The sequence below is a fragment of the Hemicordylus capensis genome, chromosome 16 (genome assembly GCF_027244095.1).
Source record: "Hemicordylus capensis ecotype Gifberg chromosome 16, rHemCap1.1.pri, whole genome shotgun sequence".
Classification (NCBI taxonomy): domain Eukaryota; kingdom Metazoa; phylum Chordata; class Lepidosauria; order Squamata; family Cordylidae; genus Hemicordylus; species Hemicordylus capensis.
The window spans coordinates 13,131,498-13,146,897 of record NC_069672.1 but is presented as its reverse complement, the minus strand read 5'-3'; the positions used below and the strand labels follow the sequence as shown (position 1 = coordinate 13,146,897).

At 51.0% G+C, this 15,400-nt stretch overlaps 1 protein-coding gene across 10 annotated transcripts in view; it reads left to right on the top strand.

Moving 5' to 3' along the window:
• The window catches only part of SAMD11 (sterile alpha motif domain containing 11), a 250,070-nt gene that overhangs the window by 147,172 nt on the left and 87,498 nt on the right, over nucleotides 1-15,400 (top strand). For all 10 annotated transcript variants that reach the window (XM_053280812.1, XM_053280813.1, XM_053280814.1 and 7 more), the window contains one exon: nucleotides 13,357-13,535. In XM_053280812.1, coding sequence (XP_053136787.1) covers nucleotides 13,357-13,535 — 179 coding nt within the window. The remainder of the gene's footprint in view (nucleotides 1-13,356; nucleotides 13,536-15,400) is intronic.

Here is a 15,400-nt window from a genome sequence, read left to right as displayed (position 1 = left end):
ATGCTGTGGGGGGGGTGGGGGAAGAGAGAGAGGGGTAACGTGGAAAAATTAGATTATTTCTGTCTCACACACAGTACTAGAATTCAGATTCATTCAGGGAAATTGCCTGCCAGTGGATTTGAAAGAAACAGTACACATAATGCGTCATTAATTTTTGAAAATTTGTGGATGTCGCTGCGGCCAGTAGCTTAGATGGCCTAAAAGGGGATTAGACGGATTCACGGAGGAGTCGGAGTCGGGATTTATCCCTGGCTGGCGATTAGCCTTGACAGCTAAATTGAGCCTCCACCTTCAGAGGCAGTATACCTCAGCATACTAGTTGCTGTGGCGTGTGGGGGAAGCAACTATTCATGCATCTAGCTGGCCACTATATTTCAGAAGGATGCAGAACTGCAAACTGCAGAGGTGGTTGTTTTTTCTGATCGTGCTGTGAGAAATTTGAACTGAATTTGAGGTCGTTATTTGGGGTGGGTGAATTCGGAGTTGTTTCGTCTTATGTGGTGCAAGGAGGGAAATCTTGTGTGCGCGCCTTCTCCTTTCCCGTGTCTCTTCATCCGACTGACCCCAGCGCACACCGCTGTTCCAGGCCCTCGGGTCTCTGCGCAGTGCTTTTTGCGCCAGGGATCGATACTGTCAGGGCCCTGACATAACGCCATCTTGGCCGAATGCTCAGGCGGCCCTTTATTTATTCAGCTCCGTATCGATCTGCTGAGCTGGCCTCCGGGCTGTGGATTGAGGAGAGCGCGTGCCCATCCCTGGCAGCTCTGTGTGTGCCGCAGTTCTCTGGGAGTGCGAGATCTGGTCTTGTGTGTAGAGGGCCGTTTCCTGAGACCCGTTCACTTTCATTTTAAAGCGAGACCCAAGCCTGTAGCCCTCGTGGTTGCAAAGATCCACTTGCAAATCGGCCGGCAGCAACTGGTGAAAATCTGAAATTGCCTGAGGAATCTTGCTGAATGAGAGCTTTGGGTCTTAGGAGTGGGCCTTTAGCCCCCTCCCTCTTTGCCCGAGATTTCGCAGAAGCAGGGTGATGTGGAACGGTAATTTCAGGATATGACCCACAAAGTGGGAGAAGTCAGGCGAACAGAATTCATGTGCATTCCCTCTGCCGGTTGCAGAATCTCGACTTCCTTCCCAGTCTGCTTCCCTGGGTGCTTTTGAGCGGGCCCTGCTCCCCCGGCCCTTCCTGTATCTTGGCTGGTTGTGGTTGTGTCCCCGTCTGTGCAAATGTGCGAAGCCATGTACGTTGCTAATGACCCCTAAACACAGCAGCTGTTCCGCGCACCTGTTAAACTGTCAAATGACGGCACAACCGGCACCGCCGGCTTGCTCTTTGTTCGAGCTGCCGGGTTTGCTCACCGGTGGCTCTTGGCTAATTTCCCCCCGGAGGACCCTCAAGAGCTTTGGAAAATGAACTCTGGGGCGAGGAAGCAGAACGCTAATGAGTGCGTGCACATTTTCCCCTTTGCATTTTGGGTTGGAGTCCTTCAGAGGGCTGCCTCCTTTGAAAGGCTTTCCTCTTCCCTGCCCCCTCTCCCCTTGGCGTTCCCTCTGGAGACCCAGCGTGCTTTGTAGTAGATCTCCAAGCCGAGAATCAACACCCAGGTAATTCAGCAAGGGAGAAGAACCGATGGGGAGGGATGTGAGCGGCCACGGTACCTCTGGCGTGAAACGTGGCCCTTGCTGGATTTCCCCGCTGAGGAGGAGAGAGAAAACTGGGTGTTCTCATTTATTGCATTTGCATCTCATCCTTCTCCAAAGCGCTCCAAAGTCGGGGCGATCCCATTTCTCCACACACACCCCACAACAGTCTTGCGAGGTAGGTTAGGCTTGGGAGAGAGAGTGGTGGTTATGAGGGAACTCCACGGCTGAACAGGATTTGAACCTAGGCCCTCCCTAGTCCACACTCTCAGCTGGATGAGCTTGGGCGAGTAACTTCCTCTCCAGTTGACCCACCTCATAGGGTGGTTGGGAGGAGAAAATGATGAAGGGAGAACTATGCACACCGCCTTGACCTCTCTTGGAATAAAGATGGAATGAAGATTCCTTTTGAAAAAGAAAATGTGAGTGGGGTTTGCTCAGGAGAACTTCCTGATGGGTTGCGTCCCACGTTGGTCAGCCGGGCAGAGGGGTGTGTGTGCCATTTTGGGTGCTTGAATTTAAGCTCTCGTGGGGCCTTCTCTGCACAAAGAGTCTCTGTGAGAAAACGGCAGCAGCTAAATACACAGAGCCTTTGTTAAACTGAAGCAGCCGTTCCCGAGAGCCGTTGCCAACGTGCAGGTACCTTAAAAAATTTTTTTGAATTGTGTGAGAAGAACCTGCCCATCCCAGCCGATTTTGTAAAAAGGAAAAAAGAAAGGGGGGGAAATTCCCCTTTGGGAAGGGAATAAAGGAAACTCCCATCAAAGACCTGAGTCCGCCCATCAAGTCAACGGCACCACCGGCGTTTAATGAGGGCCCCTGCCAGCTTTGGAGACCGCGTGTGCTGGAGGGGTGGCCCAAGTTGTGCCCAGTGGCACGAGGGCGCTTGGGAGCAAGAAGGCCTGGCTGGCTGTGGCACCTGGGCCACGAAGTGGCCTCTCTCCCAAACGGTCTCTGCGTCTGGGGACGGCGTTGTAGTTCAGCGGTGGAGCCCCTGCTTTGCACGCAGAAGGCCCCCGGTTCGCTCCCAGGCAGGCAGCATCTCCAGGTAGGGCTGGGAGAGACTCCTGCCTGCAACCTGGGAGAAGCCGCTGCCGGTCAGTGTGTAGATAATACTGATCTGGATGGACCCAGGGTCTGGCTCGGTCTAAGGCAGCCTCTCAAGTCCCGGTGCCTTTCCATGCCTACTTCTAAGCATGCACTTAACACAGAGCTGGCCCTGGCTGGAGTAGAATTTTTGCCGAAGTTTGGATTCCGCCACCTCCAGCAATATGCTGCCGCTGACCCTATGAGGAAGAGAAGGGCCCTCAGCAATACTTCGGGGGTGGCGCTGCTGATGAGAAGGGAACCCTTTTCTGCCTGCAGCCCCATCCCCCCAGTTTTCAGACAAGCACCTGTGTGTGTGTGTGTGTGTGTGTGTGTGTGTGTGTGTGTGTGTGTGACGGTAACCGGGGATAAACTCGCGTCTCAGAGAAATCCAGGAAAATCGCTCTTTGTTACATGGCAAATAAAGCAAGTCTATAGGGAAAATAACCATAAATGTTCATTATTTGTACAGGAAAATCAATTTGTAGGCCAATTGACCAAACAAAGTAATGCAATTTGCTGGAAGGTCTCTCTCTCCCCCCCTCCTCCCACCCCCAGGGTGGGATAGAAACTGTGCATCGAGTTGCCTCTGGAAACCCAGATTCTCGACAGTACCGAGTATTGGGGGGCTGTGTGTGCCTGGTGTGTGTGTGTCTGTCTCTCTGCACGCAGAAGGGAGAGAGGCTTCATGGAAGAGGGAAAGTCTCATTTTACAGAGGTGTGCAAGTAGAGAGAGAGGGGAAAAAGATCCTTAGAAGGTTGCATTGCATGATTTTTTTTGTCGGTGGTGACTAGCTGGTGAATGCTTGTAAGGCTTTATAGTCTGAATGCTTGTAAGGCTTTATGCACTGTTTTATGAAGGGCCATCCCTGTCCATTAGCAGCCCCAGATTTCTCATGGGAAACCAGTGCAAAAATAAGTCCGTGATGTTTGAAAGAGGAGAGAGGTAAGTGGCAGAGCATCTGCTTTGCAGGCAGAAGGTCCCCGGTTCAGTCCCTGGCAGCCTTTTCAGGTAGGGCCGGGAAAGACCCCTGCCTGAAACCCTGGAGAGGAGAGCTGCTTCCAGTCAGTGTAGACCATGCTGAGCTAGATGGGCTCCACGTAACTTCATCTGGCTGGGTTGCTTCATATATCGGGGTGGGGCAAACCTGGCCCTCCAGCTGTTGCTGAACTACAACTCCCATCATCCCCAGCCTTAATTGTGGCTGGGCCCTGAGGATGATGTGGTTCATCACCCCGTCATATATGCTCAAGGTCACACAGTGAGCTTCATACCTGAGTGTGGATTAAAACTTTGGTCTCCCCAGCCCTAAACTCCTAACCACTGTACCATGCTGCTCCTCCTGCTCCTCCTCTGTGTGGCCCTCTGGTCTAAACCCACAGAAGAGCCCGAATCTTGGAAGAAGCAACGTGAATTATGCCAAGTCCATAAGTTCACATGCAAACCGTCCTGACTCATGGAATGTCTTCTCTGCGCGGAATCTGGATTTCTGTTCCCGGAAACCACAGATGTAGCCGCCCGCTGGTGGATCTGAAAATGTTTTACGAAGTTGCTTGTGTGCTGCAGATGGGGGGGAATCTGGGTGTGAATATGAAGCGCCGGCCTAGCCCGGGTCACATGTGGAGCTGGGAATACTTCCCTCACTTTGATCTCCCCCCCGCTCCCCCTTCCCTCTGCGTTTCCAGGTGGCTGGGATACGGTCCATACTCCACCCAGCAGCAGAAGCAAGTCCTGGAAGTTCTGAAGTTTCTGTCTGGGCGCTCGTGCTCTCTTGACCTCCTGAAATTATCCGTCCTGTCAAAAGGCAGCTGGGGGATCAAAGATTCTGGAGATGCAAAAGAATTTACAAGCTGCCTTTGTGTCCATTTACTGGCACTGTGAGTAAATACTAGCAGACCAGCCCCCAAGCCCAAGCTTTCCCCCTCCACCCCCCCATCATGTATCCCCAAGCAATAAGGCGTCTTTAGTCCAAGTGGCACCTGGATCTAGCGAGTAATTTAGACCGAAGCCCGATTTGATGGAATAAAATTGTTCAGGGACTCCCTTGACAAAGCTATTAAGGAAACTTTCTAGATTTCAACAAATTGCCGTGCCCCCTCCCTGCCCTGGGGAATAAGGCGTGCAGGACCTGCAACAAGAAGAGACACACGGTGCACAAGCATTCACCAAGGTCGAAAAGTTGGCCGTTCTCTGCTTCCCCACTCCCTTTGGAAGTCTTGCTGGCAGCTTGTGGATGCCAATGAGGCCGTAACCATTCCTACATGAGAGCAAAGCTTAATACGTTCTGGATGGGGAAGAGGTCTGAAAATCAGAACGGCTGTTAAGTGCAGACATTTCTGAGCGGAGCTGGTGAGGACCGGAGGAGCTGTCAGAGGACCGATCTTGAAGATCCTTTAATCACACCATTGGCTCTCGCACAGGGCTTGACAAATCCCAGGTGCCAGGGAGCCATGGTGCAGAGAAATTTAACCACAGTGCCTCGACTCGGATATTCGGAGGTAGGGTTATTCAACAAAATACTAATTCTTTCCCAGGCTACCCTGTTTCTTCTCCTGTGTTACTTCTAAAGGCGACAAAGTGAAGCCCATTTATCCTTCCCTCTCACAATGTCCATCACTGAGTTCGGCAGTTTTGTCAAGCGTCTGTCATCTGGCTCCCAAATTTTGGGGCTGGATTCTAGATTTAAAACAATTTGTCAAGAATGTGTTCCTGGGTGCTTGCTTTTTTTTTTTTTTTAAATGGATTTATCAGAATCCAAGACTAGGTTTTTTCCAGGTTCTTTGATGTCAGAAATTGGGGTGGGTGTGGGTGGGGTCATCTTAAATTCAGAATCCTCTTCCTTTTGGGACAATGCAGGTATAACTTGTATTTAGCTTCTATTTTTCAAGGGGGTCGTCTTAAATTCAGAGTCATCTTCTATTTTAAGTCAATTTGGTAGTGTGGAAGTGGTGCTTGAGCTGGATCAACCCCTGTGTGCTGTTTACGAGGGGTACAAGGCCAGCCAGCCAGAATGTGATTAAGTACACTCCTCGTTTGGCCCGAAGTGCACTCTCCAGATGCCTGATGGGTTTGGAGTTCCCCCGTCTTGCGAGTGTCCAGGAGAGATTCCAGTTTTGCTGTCTTGGAGGAGAGGAAGGAAGCCAGGGAACGTCTTCCGTCGGAAAGAAAGATGCTGTGCGTTTGGCCGCCTGGGCAGGGCTTTGCCCTGGGAGCAGAGGAGCACTCCCAACAGATGTGCTGCCAAAGCAACTGATGTGTGGAATTCCCCCCTGGTGGAAGCTGCCTGCTGTCGGCGGCATCAGGAGAGCACAACGCCCGCGGACCCAGGGAGGGGAGTGCAGGTCAATAGTCTCCTCTTTGCTCTCTGTGGCACGAAGCCAGAAGGCTTCGCTTCGGTCCAACAGGCTTACCTGGGCATAAGCCCACTGAACACAGTGAGATTTGCATTCAGGGGAAGGTGCATAGGTTGGTGCTGTATAGCAGGTTTTGACAGAACTGGTTCCTCGCCACCCTTGCATGGAGGAAGAAGGCAGGCAGGAAAGCACAGGAGAGCCAGCGTGGTGTTGTGGTTAGAGTGCTGGACTACGACCGGGGAGACCCGAGTTCAAATCCCCATTCAGCCATGAAACTAGCTGGGTGACTCTCTGGGCCAGTCACTTCTCTCTCAGCCGAACCTACTTCACAGGGTGGTTGTGAAAGAGAAACTCAAGTATGCCGTACACTGCTCTGGGCTCCTTGGAGGAAGAGCGGGATATGAAATGTAAAAATAACAATAACAATAACATAGGAAGAGACACATATCAGCCGGTATATAAATATGATGACAAATAAATGAATAAGTTGATAAACATAAGAAGCGGCCTCATTCCAAGTCAGACCCTTGGTTCATCTAGCTCAGCACTGTCAACACTGACTGGCAGTGATTCTCCAAGGGTGGTGCACGCAGGAGTCTCTCCCAGCCGTGCCTGGGAGTGAACCTGGGACCTTCTGCATGCAGAACAGACTGAGTGGCCCTGCCACTGAGCCGTGGATGCATGGGGTGAACATATGAAGCTGCCTACTGAGTCAGGCCCTTGGTCCATCTGGCTCAGTCTTGTCCCCCACTGACTGGCAGCGGGCCCGTCAGGATTTCAGGCAGGAGTCTTTCCCAGCCCTCCCCGGAGAGGTTGCTAGGGACCAAACCTGAGACCTTTTGCATGCCAAGCAGATGCTCTGCCACTGAGCTATGGCACCCTGTCCTTCTGTGCAGCTTCTGTTCATTCCAAAGACGCTCGCACAGGTGAACCTCCCGGCGGGTTGTGTTGGGATGTCGTTTTGGATTTCCTGCCTCGGGGCCCAAACGACTTTGAGCCAGCCCTGCACCTTGTGTCTGTGCTCCTTTGTTCCTCTTCTGCATTGCTTTCCCCCTTTCTTTGATGCCCTGGTCTATAAAAGGTGGCCACTGGGTTGTACTGACCTGAGTTTGAGTTTCGTGTTTTGATTCTATGGACTCTGTGAAATGGGAAAGCAAAATACTGCCAAGAAATCAGGGTGCTGTGTGTCTTCGCTCCTCTAAAGTGGCGTGCAGTGTGCATAAGGCTAAAGTGCATATGTACCAGCAGCTGTATGCCTCAGTCAGAAACGCACAGCTGGGGAGATATTTTTAGTTCTGACTTGTGTGTGTGTGTGTGTGTGTGTGTGTGTGTGTGTGTGTGTGTGTGTGTGTGTTTTTCTGTGCCCAAGAAATGCGGCTCTCCCAGGAAGAGGACCTTGACTCTTGATCCACTCATTTTGCTCGCGCCAAATTGCTTTGCCGGTCCATTTGTCCCCTTCCTGTCCTTGGGTCAGTCTCCCTGTCTCCCTGTGTTTTCTTCATTCCGGAGAGCTTCAAAACGTAAGGCTGTCCGCGGATTGAACAAAGCAGGTAACAGACCGTTTCCTGCTGCCCTGAAATGGATGGGTCTTAACGTAGAGATATGCCAGCCTTTCAAGGAAAGGATGTTTTGTTTACCTAGTGCATGACTTGCCTTCAGACCCTGCCTTATCAAACAGAGCTTTGAGGCGGCTAACAAGACGCTGCAAAACAACTGGAATTAATTTGCACTGATATTCAAACCAAAGGAAAAGCAGCAGTTAGAGTAGCTAGCATCAAGATCACAACAAAAACGGCAGGTGGGCTGAAATAGTAGAAAAATACCAGGTGGATAAAGCCACAGCATTCCTGGGTTGGATTTTGGGGAGGAGTTCAGTTGCGCCAGATCCACTCCTCGGGTCATTTTCTTTCTTTCTTTCTTTCTTTCTTTCTTTCTTTCTTTCTTTCTTTCTTTCTTCTGCTGTCACCAGACGTGATGTTACATAGTTCCCTGGGGACTTGGGTTAAATAGAAATAGTGCCAATGGATTTCTCTCTCTCTCTGGGGAAGATGTAAGGGTGTGCAGTCTGGATTGGGGAAAAGTGTCATTACTGCTGCCTTGCTGCCCAGATGCAGTCACAATCCTGTCTGCGTGTGCCCCACACAAAATAAGGGGGAACCTGCAGGGTCAGCAGACTCTCTCGAAGTAGTGTTGAGTTTAGCCTCGACGTCCAGGCCTGACGGAGCCTACTTCTGATACTTCTGACACAAGGCATAAGAAGAGTCCTGCTGGATCAGGCCCAGGGCCTCTCTAGTCCAGCGTCCGGTTTCCCACAGTGGCCCACCTGTACCACCTTTCTCCTCCCTCCCTCCCTCTCCTGCCAAGCAAAGACAACAGGGAACATGGTGGTGATGGTACTTCTGGTACCCAGGTCACAATGCAACCCAGTCGCAGGCCTTCACCTGCCCTTTCTGGCCCGGAACCCAAGAAACGTCTTCCATGTGGCGCGTTCGGAGGCGTCCTGGCGCTGGGCCGTGTCCCTCTGCCCCCCATTTCCCCTCCTGCTTTCCTTTGTGGCTTCACAGGAGCCATCGCAATGTGGGTCCCCCCCCACCCCGTCAACCCCCACAAGCAATGCACCACATTAGCAAGCCGGCAGAGAACTAGGCCGCTTTTGACAGGTGATGAGGGAAGCGCGCGCCGAGTGGGAAAGCTGCCGAGAGCCGGCTGTTCTTTTATTCATTCCCTCATTACGTGGACGGTGGAGCTGGGTACGGCGTGCAGCCGGGGAAGCGTCTCTCTCTCTTTTTTTATCGGCGGCCCGCGTTTTAATAGCAAAGCTGGTTAAGCACCAGGCAGCGAGGCGGCGGGCCGCCCCAGCCCGGGATTTGCTATGGAAACAATCAGCAATGTCGAGGCGCTAGCCCTGGGATGTGTAATGAAGGCCTGTGGGAGAACCGGGGGGCTTATTTGGGAACCCGCCGTGACCCTTTCGGTAATCGCAGCAGCTGGCGTGGAAGCAGGAAAGCCAGAGGAAGGGACAGAGGGCAGCCGCCTCCTCTCTCTGCGCCAAGGAAGTCTAGGGCCTTCTCGCCTGTGCAGCGCCTTAATTAAAAATCCATCGGCCTCAGCTTTGCTTTTCCCAGCCACGGTTCTTGGAGCCCCACCAAACCTCTGTGTCAATAACAAGGAGATGAAAACCCAGCTTGAATGTGGGGATTTCCTCTCCATCTGGAGCTTATTTGAGCTCATTTTGGGGGGTTTATGGTGGCAGTAAACGCATAACCCCTTACTCCACACAGAGGCTGCCTGGCCTCAAGGGATGGGGCTGTCACTCAGGGGCAGAGATTTTGCTTTGCATGTGGAAGGCCCGAGGGCTGCTGGGGAAGACCCCTGCCCATCAGAAGGGACACACTGAGCTAGCTGTGGGCCAAGGTCCTGACTCGGTTCGGCAGCTAGATGTCCATCACGGTTATCTGTCACTCGGATATAGAGTATCTGCTTTGCACGCAGAAGGTCCCGGGTTCAATCCCTGGCAGCATCTCCAGGTAGGGCTGGGTGAGACTCCGGCCTGAAACCTTGGCGAGCCGCTGCCAGTCAGTGTAGACAATCCTGAGCTAAATGGACCAAGGGTCTGACTCGGTATAAGGCAGCTTGCTGCGTCCCTATGTTGAGCCACTCCAAAAACAAAAATGCACTTCTTGTGGTGCGGGGTCTGCTAATCTGCACTCTCTCCCACATGTATAGTTGCCTGCTGTGGAGTCAGACCATTGGCCTCTAGTTCCTGCTCTGACCCGCTGTGGCCCTCCAGGATGCTGGAGCAGAGCCCTCTCCCCCAGCCCAGCGATTGGAGGTCTTGTCAACCTAGTTACCGGTGATGCCTCTAACTTTTTTTCAACTCTGTGCAGAATGAGTTTTGTTCTGGGCGGTAGTATCATGTCAGTGTGTGCATACCTGCATTCAGAATGGGGCCTTCCTGATTCAGCCTGAGCGAGATCTAAAATGAACTACTCCTGGGATGATTTGAGGATGAAGATGTGTTGGTAGCGGCATGGGTACTAGCCAATAGATGCCCGCTATCGCTGGCTTTTCCTACTGGAAACCTATAGAACTGTGTTCCATCTAGCTCAGTATTGTCTACACAGACTGGCAACGGCTTCTCCAAGGTTGCAGGCAGGAATCTCTCTCTCAGCCCTATCTTGGAGATGCTGCCAGGGAGGGAACTTGGAACCTTGATGCTTTTCCCAGAGCAGCCCCACCCCCTGAAGGGAATATCTTACAGTGCTCACACATGTAGTCTCCCATTTAAATGCAAACCAGGGTAGAACCTGCTTAGCTAAGGGGACCAGTCATGCTTGCTCCCACCAAACCTGCTCAGGAGTCTGTTTCTCCTGCGCTTCCCCGAAGACGAACACCCCACCCTCCCCACCAGTAGATCCTGTTTTTCTTCAAGCTTTTTGACCATGCAGCCTAGCAAATATTTCTCTCTCTGGTCTCCCCTCCCACATGTTGCGAATTCCTCCTTAGCCGAGGCCTCCACGTCTCTGGGATCAATTAAGCGCTCGTTGGGGACCTACTGGAAGGAATCTTTCCTCCTTTTCTGGCAGCTGTACTACATCACAACAGGGGCGTTGATACGCTTTGACCTTCCCTCTGAGAGCGCAGGGGACCTTTCCTTTCCCCCTCTCTCCCTCAGTGCCTGCACTTTCCCACAATCCCTCTCCATCTGCAAGCCTGATCTCCGTTGTTCTTTCTCACTCCCGTTTTGTTGGCTTGAGTGGAGGGTGGCTTTCGTAATTTGGCTGACCTTGATCAGCAGCTCGGGGTGGGAATCCTCCCTCTCCCTCTTCTTGGGAGAGCCGTGCTCATGCTCAGGATGGAAATACCGCTTTGATTTACATGGAAGCGGCGTGGTGGACTTTTCTGTTCTGGAGGTTAACCTCTGCTCTTTACTGTGCTCACGGTGAACAGCAATGGCAGCTTTAAAACAGTTTTTAAAATTGTTTACAGATGGTAACAGAAATACAATAGCAGCAAGAGGAACAAGATGATAAATAAATTAGGAGGGTAAGCTACAGAAACATGGTTTCAACTACCAGAGAGATTCAGAGTCTGCTGGAAAAGCAAAGTTTTTGGTAGGAAATAGAATTGGGAGACGGAAGGCGTTTTCCTGCTCTCATCATGAAGCAGGGAGTTCCAGCAGCTATGGTGCCCCTACAGAAGAGGCCTGTTCACACGTTATTGCTAACCGTACTTCAGACAGCAGTGAGGCACACAAAAGAGCCTCTCCAAACTTGAATCCTCCTTATGTGTGTGCATGCGGAGGCTTAGAAAAAAGCCTTGCTTCTTGTGCCAGGGCTCCGCCGTGGAAAACAAAGGCAAGTGTCGAGAGGAAGCAAGCACTTTTGGCCACGTGCAGAGTGCTTTTTCCTGTGCTTGGGAGTAACTGCTGCTACGCACTGAGCTGAAAGGGCTTTTTAACGTTGGACCGTGTGACTGCCAGGAAAGAAACCACCCCAGTGCCTCTCAGTTTAGAGACTGGAGCTCTGCTTTCTTTTGGCAAGGAGGATTGCATTCAAGATTCCAGTTTGTCTAAAAAATAAAAGCCCAGGGGGAGAAGAATCCTTGCTCTTATTTGCAGCTTGGGAGGAGAATCCGAGGGCTCTCAAAGGAGGCCCATAAGGGTTTTCCTCTGGGCTGAAGCGCTGTTTGTGCTGGAAGCGGATGAAGTTCTGACTCGTTCTTAAAATACTCTTTGGGGGTTTTTTTGCAAGGGGAATGTGGGTGGCGGCAACAGAGGTGGTGATGATTTTCCCAGGCAGGTTCCTGGACTGGTGGCTGTGAAATGCTTCGGATGTTTGAGATAGACTGCGGTACTGTGCCTAGTTCCTGAGAAGGAGGCAAACCAGAATAAATTAGGAGCGAACCTTGAATCCAGCCAATGTTTTCCTAGGAAAAGCTAACAGCTCATTTTTAATGACTAGGGAATCTTAAAGCCCTCTGTTTTAACTGGCTCCTGCTCTGTATTTATAAGACTTAAGGCAGTCGCCTGTTAGCTGCAAGCTTCTCAGCCATTGGCTGAACTGCTGTGATGTCACAGGGCAGAAGGTAGAGTTAAAGCCGTGGTGCTCATCTGCAGAATCCCTGAACCAACCGCTGTCCTTTCACTTTTTTCAAAAGCTTGTTGCCCCTAATAGACTTAACATCATGTGCAGTTTGGTCGAGACAGGCCTGTGCGAAGGAAGTTTAAGGGGTAACTAACCCCTGTGAAGTGATTATCAGGTGTGCTCTCTATTGCTATGTTCACAGGACCTGGATAATTTCCAGTAGGGGTGTTCCTTTTTCCGCCATTGCCGTTCCCCCCACCCCTCTCTCTCTCTCTCTCTCTCGTTAGGTCTGATGAGTCCCTGGGCAGCCACTGAGACTGGGTAACTGCTCTTAGGTACCATAATGGCCATTAAATGGTTTTTACGATCTGATCAGCGCCATTCTCCGCAGCATGTGGAGTCACAGTAGATGCTGTACAGCGGATTTGTTGGGGATTTGTGCACTGCCGGCTCTAATTGATACGATAAATTGCGACTTCTAAAGAAAGACGCTGCATAGCAATACCTTTCTTTGGATCTAGGAGCCAGCCCAAGATTCAGAAATGGATACTTTACAAAATTATCAGGCTTAGTAATGGACATTGTGGAGGAGGAGAGTAAATGGGCTTCTCGTTATCCCTTTCACAAGTAAAATTCTTAGAACAGAAACAGGACTGCCTGGGACACATAAAGCTCTTATTATGTAACTCCACCTTTGAATATTCTGATTCAGGTGTCCTGGTTAATTCTTTCGGCGCCATGGCTCCCTGGTGCCTGGGATTTGTCAAGCTCTGGACTAGTGCTTTGAAAGGGCCTGTCAAACAGGGCCTTCTCAGTGGCTGCCCCCAGGATGTGAAACTTGCTCTCAGCTGTGATCCGTATGGCTCCCTCTTTCCCAGCCTTTAGGAGGAAAGTGAAGGTTGCCTTTTTTATCCAGACGAATGAGGTGTCCTTTGTTTCTTTTAAACTGTTAGTTGTATTTGTTCTGTTGTTTTATGTTTTTATTGAATTGTTTTTATCTTGTTGTTAACTGCCCTGGAGTCTTGGGACCAAGGGTGGTATATAACTATAAATAAATTAAGCAGTACGAAAAATGTTTTCTGCTGTAGCAGTTTGAGAGAAGTGTCTTTCTTGGCAGATTCCCCTAATCAGTCTTTCCCTCTCTTTCTTCCTCTCTGTCCTTGCTTTGGCTGTGACTTTCTCCCGTCGACAGAATCGGGGTCGCCTGGCTGAGAAGAGGACTATCCCCCTGCCTCCCACCAGGACCCCGAAGAAAGAGCTGCCCTCCATTTTCTCACACAGCGACGACAGCGAAGAGAGTGACAAGGTCAACGGTCACCACCCTGATGTCAAGCAGGAGGAGGATTTGCATATTAGTATCATGAAAAGAAGGTAAGCCTCCTTGCCCTTCCCGCAAAGTGTTAAAAGTGGGTGATTGTATATACTCTGAAGTCAGAATTGCAAGTTGAGGGACAAAGTCCCTGATGGATTGGCTGCATATCCCTCTCACACATGGTTGGCTGAGCTGCTGTGATGTCATGCAATGCTAGAGAATGTTCTAGTGGGTAGAAAAGCCATCAATAGAACGTTGACACGCACTACTGCTTTTTGTGAGGGCAGGCTGTTTTTGGCTCTGGGGAAGAATCATAGGTAGGTTGAGCTATTGGCAATTTCAACTGGAGGGTCTGACACTTTGGATTTTCTGGGGAAATCGGCTGCTGGTAAGATCTTCTAAGTGCAAGGCAATAAAAACGTAATGCAGCTGTGTCTTGCTCAGCCTCAGCCTCCCAAAATGTGTGTCATTGCAGCTGTCCTCTGACATCTTCAGCATCCTCATAATCTCCATCATCACCCTGTCCGAGCTAATGCACAGAAATTGCTCAGATTTTGAGACAAGCCCTATTTAAAGAAAGGAAAGGAAAGGACACCACCAAAGGAGCGGAAGGCGGAAGTTGTGTAATTGCTTTTCTGGTGTGTTTTATGGGTGTGGTGCTTGCGAGCGGCTGAGCCATTGCCTGCTCCTTTGGTGGGTTACAACATTGCATTCTTGGGGGCCAGGTGCTGGATCAATCCCCTCCCCTTCCATCCAGCCAAGGCACATTGATCGCTTGACCTGTCACTTCTTATGGCCATCAGTCTTGACTGTAGCTTATGTGTCAAGGATGCATAGAGAGGCCATCTCCCCCCCCCCCCGGCCCCACAAAACCCACGCTTGCAAAGAACCATCCTAAGCGGCTGCAAGTTTCCTATCCTCCTCCTGCTGCACATTTTGTTCCACACCTGGGCTGGCCCTACCATGAGGCAGGGTGACGCGGGCTGCTTCCGGTGGCCGACGGTGGACCCGTTCTCACAGGCGGCGTGGTCGCTCCACCCAGCACCCGACAGGCTGCAGAGGGAAGCCGACGAAATCGCACCACCCACCTTTTTGTCTTCCCTCCTTAACTGCAAGGAGAAAAGGGGAGAGATGTGATAGGAGGGAGGAGTGTTGAACCAAGGAAGCAGCCTCCTACCCAGCCTCCTACCCCTTGGTCCGTCTAGCTCAGTATTGCCTACTCTGACTGGCAGCAGCTCTCCAAGATCCAAGGCAGGAGTCTCTCCCAGACCTAACTGGAGATGCTGCCAGATGCAGTGGTGGCACCAGAAACATTGCTGGGTGGGTGTGTGTGTGTGCAGAAAGGGAAAGGCACACGCAAAAGCATTGGTTGGTGCTAAGGGAACCTTATTTCCTCTTGGCAAACCACCCTAGTGGCAGTGGGGTAAGGGATCAGGCCCTCCTGTGGCGGGCCTGATCCATCTGCTCTTGAACACTGAAACAAGAATTGCCCTATAACAAGGAGATGCTGACCTGGCTTACAGGTTGGTTGGGAGAATGACTGAGAATCATATGTATGGTTTTAGTATATTATATTGCAACAAAAAATTGGCGATTCAGATTTATAGATCCTGGTATGCTTTCTTTTTTAAAAAAAATCTTGCTTAGTGTTTTAGATGCCCCCTTTCCTTGGTGTTTACGTCTTTCTTTAAATTGCAGGCTGTAGTGTCTGTGATGGGAATATAGAGGAGTTGGTGACGTCTTTGGCATAGAGGGATGAAGTAATTTATTCATTTACAAAAGGCATAAATGAGGCTGTAAGCGGGCTGTTGGTGGCCTGGAGACTTCCTGTCCAAGCGTGCCTCCTAGCCATTGGTTGAGCTGCTGTGATGCCGTTAGCATTGTGGAGAGGAGAGCTGGTCTGGTGGTAGCCAGCGTGACTTGT